Source organism: Apaloderma vittatum, unplaced genomic scaffold (genome assembly GCF_000703405.1).
Source record: "Apaloderma vittatum isolate BGI_N311 unplaced genomic scaffold, ASM70340v1 scaffold6356, whole genome shotgun sequence".
Classification (NCBI taxonomy): domain Eukaryota; kingdom Metazoa; phylum Chordata; class Aves; order Trogoniformes; family Trogonidae; genus Apaloderma; species Apaloderma vittatum.
Window position 1 is genome coordinate 15,984 of NW_009722208.1, and position 2,917 is coordinate 18,900.

General features: G+C 39.6%; 1 protein-coding gene across 1 annotated transcript in view; it reads left to right on the forward strand.

Annotated features, from left to right (window-relative positions):
* The window catches only part of SUZ12 (SUZ12 polycomb repressive complex 2 subunit), a 19,133-nt gene that overhangs the window by 13,690 nt on the left and 2,526 nt on the right, over positions 1-2,917 (forward strand). Inside the window, 5 exon segments of the mRNA XM_009871679.1 lie at positions 149-240; positions 705-848; positions 1,307-1,464; positions 1,906-2,104; positions 2,599-2,678. Of these exon segments, the coding sequence (XP_009869981.1) occupies positions 149-240; positions 705-848; positions 1,307-1,464; positions 1,906-2,104; positions 2,599-2,678 (673 nt within the window).

Sequence of the window (2,917 nt, forward strand, 5' to 3'; positions counted from 1 at the left end):
CTACTTAGTCTAAGTACACTAGAGTAGCCCATTTCCTTCAGCAGCAGCGTGCCTTTCTCAGGACTTATGTGCTTGGATAAGAAACAATGTTTTATTTTTTTCTTCCTCTTCACCATAGAAATCTATGTCTATATGTGTTTCTTTTCAGCTGTGAAAGAATCCTTGCCGACAGAACTTCAAACAAGAAAAGAGAGAGATGTTTTAAATGAACCTCGACAAAAGCTGCGAATATTTTACCAGGTAGTGAAAATAAGGAGGCTTTAGTATATATAGGGGAGTGGGGAATGGACTGCAAATAGGGCATGGAGTTAAAATGTTCACTTCGCTGCCAAGTCGGGTGGAAATTTCCATGTGCCTCTTTAGTGGATGCCTTAAGGGGTCTCAGATTCACATAGTAAGAGCCATTCCACATACTTCTTCTTTCAGGAAGTGTTTTGGAAAACTAATCCTCTGGAGGGCATGTCTGGTATTCCAAAATACAAAGGGCAGCTCTTGTTAGACATCTGGAGGGGGACAGGTGGTCTCCCTTACGGGGAAGAAATTCTTAAAATACCGGTGTTTCAATACACTGAGCTGATGTTGCATTCCCAAGAACTTACTGCAGAGATTTCCTGAAATTATGTCCAACTTTGTTTTGGAGGTCGGGAGATAAACGAATGAAGCACATTTGATGCTAATACTACCTATTCCTTTATTTACATCAGTTCCTTTATAACAACAACACGAGACAGCAGACTGAAGCCCGAGATGACTTGCATTGCCCGTGGTGCACACTGAACTGTCGGAAGCTCTATAGTTTACTCAAACATCTTAAACTTTGCCACAGCAGATTTATCTTTAATTATGTTGTAAGTAATCTTTTTGTAGTTCAGCACTACGAAGCACTGTACGGTCTGTCACAGGTGTTACACGTGCGGTGATTCTGTTGCTAGCTTGCATGTTGTAGAACTGTATCTCCAGGTTAAATGCAGCTTCCTTTGAATGTAACACGAACGTTTTTGAGTGTTACATGGAGGGAAAAAGTGTGGCTTCAGGAAATTTTGAAGTGCTCTAATTTCTGGGGTGCTTGTTAGCAATCTTTTACTGATATTTGCCTTAACTTTGTAATTAGTTATATTCTGAGTGGTTTTGTATAAAACAGTAGAGCAAGGAAGCTCTAGTATAATTTCTTCTTAGAGGTTAAAAATTGAATGTTTTAAAAGGAAACTAAAGCCATGTCGGGTTATTGACAGATAATTACTTGTTTAAACATCCTGATGTGTTGTCATTACTGTTTGCTAAGTATATTTGCAACTCTCCGTTTCAGTATCATCCAAAAGGTGCTCGGATAGATGTATCTATCAATGAGTGTTATGATGGCTCCTATGCAGGAAATCCCCAGGATATCCATCGTCAGCCTGGATTTGCCTTCAGTCGCAACGGACCAGTCAAAAGAACTCCCATCACACACATCCTTGTTTGCAGGTAGGATGGAAAACAAGGTCTCTGTCTGTGTTTTTGTCATACAGCATGTGGATTAGATTTGTGAAACCTAGGGATTTATAAATCTGTAGGTGCACATAAACAACATTAAATTTCACCGTCGTTAAAGTGCAGCAGTTCACTGGAGGATGACAACTTCACGTGTGACTTTCCTACATTTTTTAGTTGTGATATCTCTTCACAGCTATATAACTTTAGCTGCCTTACGCTAAAATGTTTCTTCCCCAGAAAGTGGACTGTGGGTTGGAGCAGGGTCTTGGGTTTTTACTGGGGTTTATTTCACTGCTGGTGATTCTCCTGTCCCGCCCAGCATTTTTGGAAGCTAGAGCTTAGAAGGATAACTTGTTTTAATCAATTACAGTTCTTAGTATTTGCGTATCTGATACGATGGCTGAAAGCAGTGACCTTTTTTCCTTCTGCTAGGCCAAAGCGTACGAAAGCAAGTATGTCAGAATTTCTTGAATCTGAAGATGGAGAAGTAGAACAGCAGCGAACATACAGCAGCGGGCACAATCGGCTGTATTTCCACAGTGACACTTGTTTACCTCTCCGTCCACAAGAAATGGAAGTAGATAGTGAGGATGAAAAGGACCCTGAGTGGCTCCGGGAGAAAACCATTACTGTAATTATTCCATTTATACAAAATTATTTTAAATGGATTGTGGTTTTTGAAAGATGCTCAGCAGTTGTTGTGGGGAACAAAAAGGACATGTATTGTGCAAGTGATGCATTTACTTAGAGTAAGTAGGAAACTTTGTGATCCTGAGCCACTAATGAAAGAAACTCATGGAATCCAAGTTTGTATTTTCAAGTACGTCTTTAGTTGCAAGGCTAGCTCAGTCCGCTTCCCCTAACAAGTTTTCATTATTTGTGGGTAGTTTTTTTCCTTCAAAGAGGAGATGCTAGTATGACACATTCCACTGTATATAATACAGCAGTAATTTCTCATCACAGGTCTTTATATGATAAAACTTCTTTCTGACCTTTTTGACTGTGGTGGCTGAATTTCCAGCAGTGGTTACTTCTGTGGCATAAGGTGAATTTTAGGTGTTTTCACTATTTGTCAATGGCCATGCAGTTCTGATTGATGTGTTTTTCTCCTTCTGTCCTCTCCAGCAAATTGAAGAATTTTCTGATGTTAACGAAGGAGAGAAAGAAGTGATGAAATTATGGAATCTTCATGTTATGAAGCACGGGTATGTTATTGTGCTGAGTTTTGGCACAAATAAATCGTGGTACATATTTGTTTGACTGTTTTGCACTGCAGTTTGCTAAGTACTTACAATTCAGTAAGCTCAGGTTTTTAGGAAAGGATCATTAAAGGTTAATTTGGTTTAAGTTCTTAAGAAATGTTCTTGCTCCTAGTAGGCCAGCGGCTTTGAGAAGAGCAAACATTGCAGGTGTTGAGACAGTCTGTGCAGTTAAATTGCTGAAC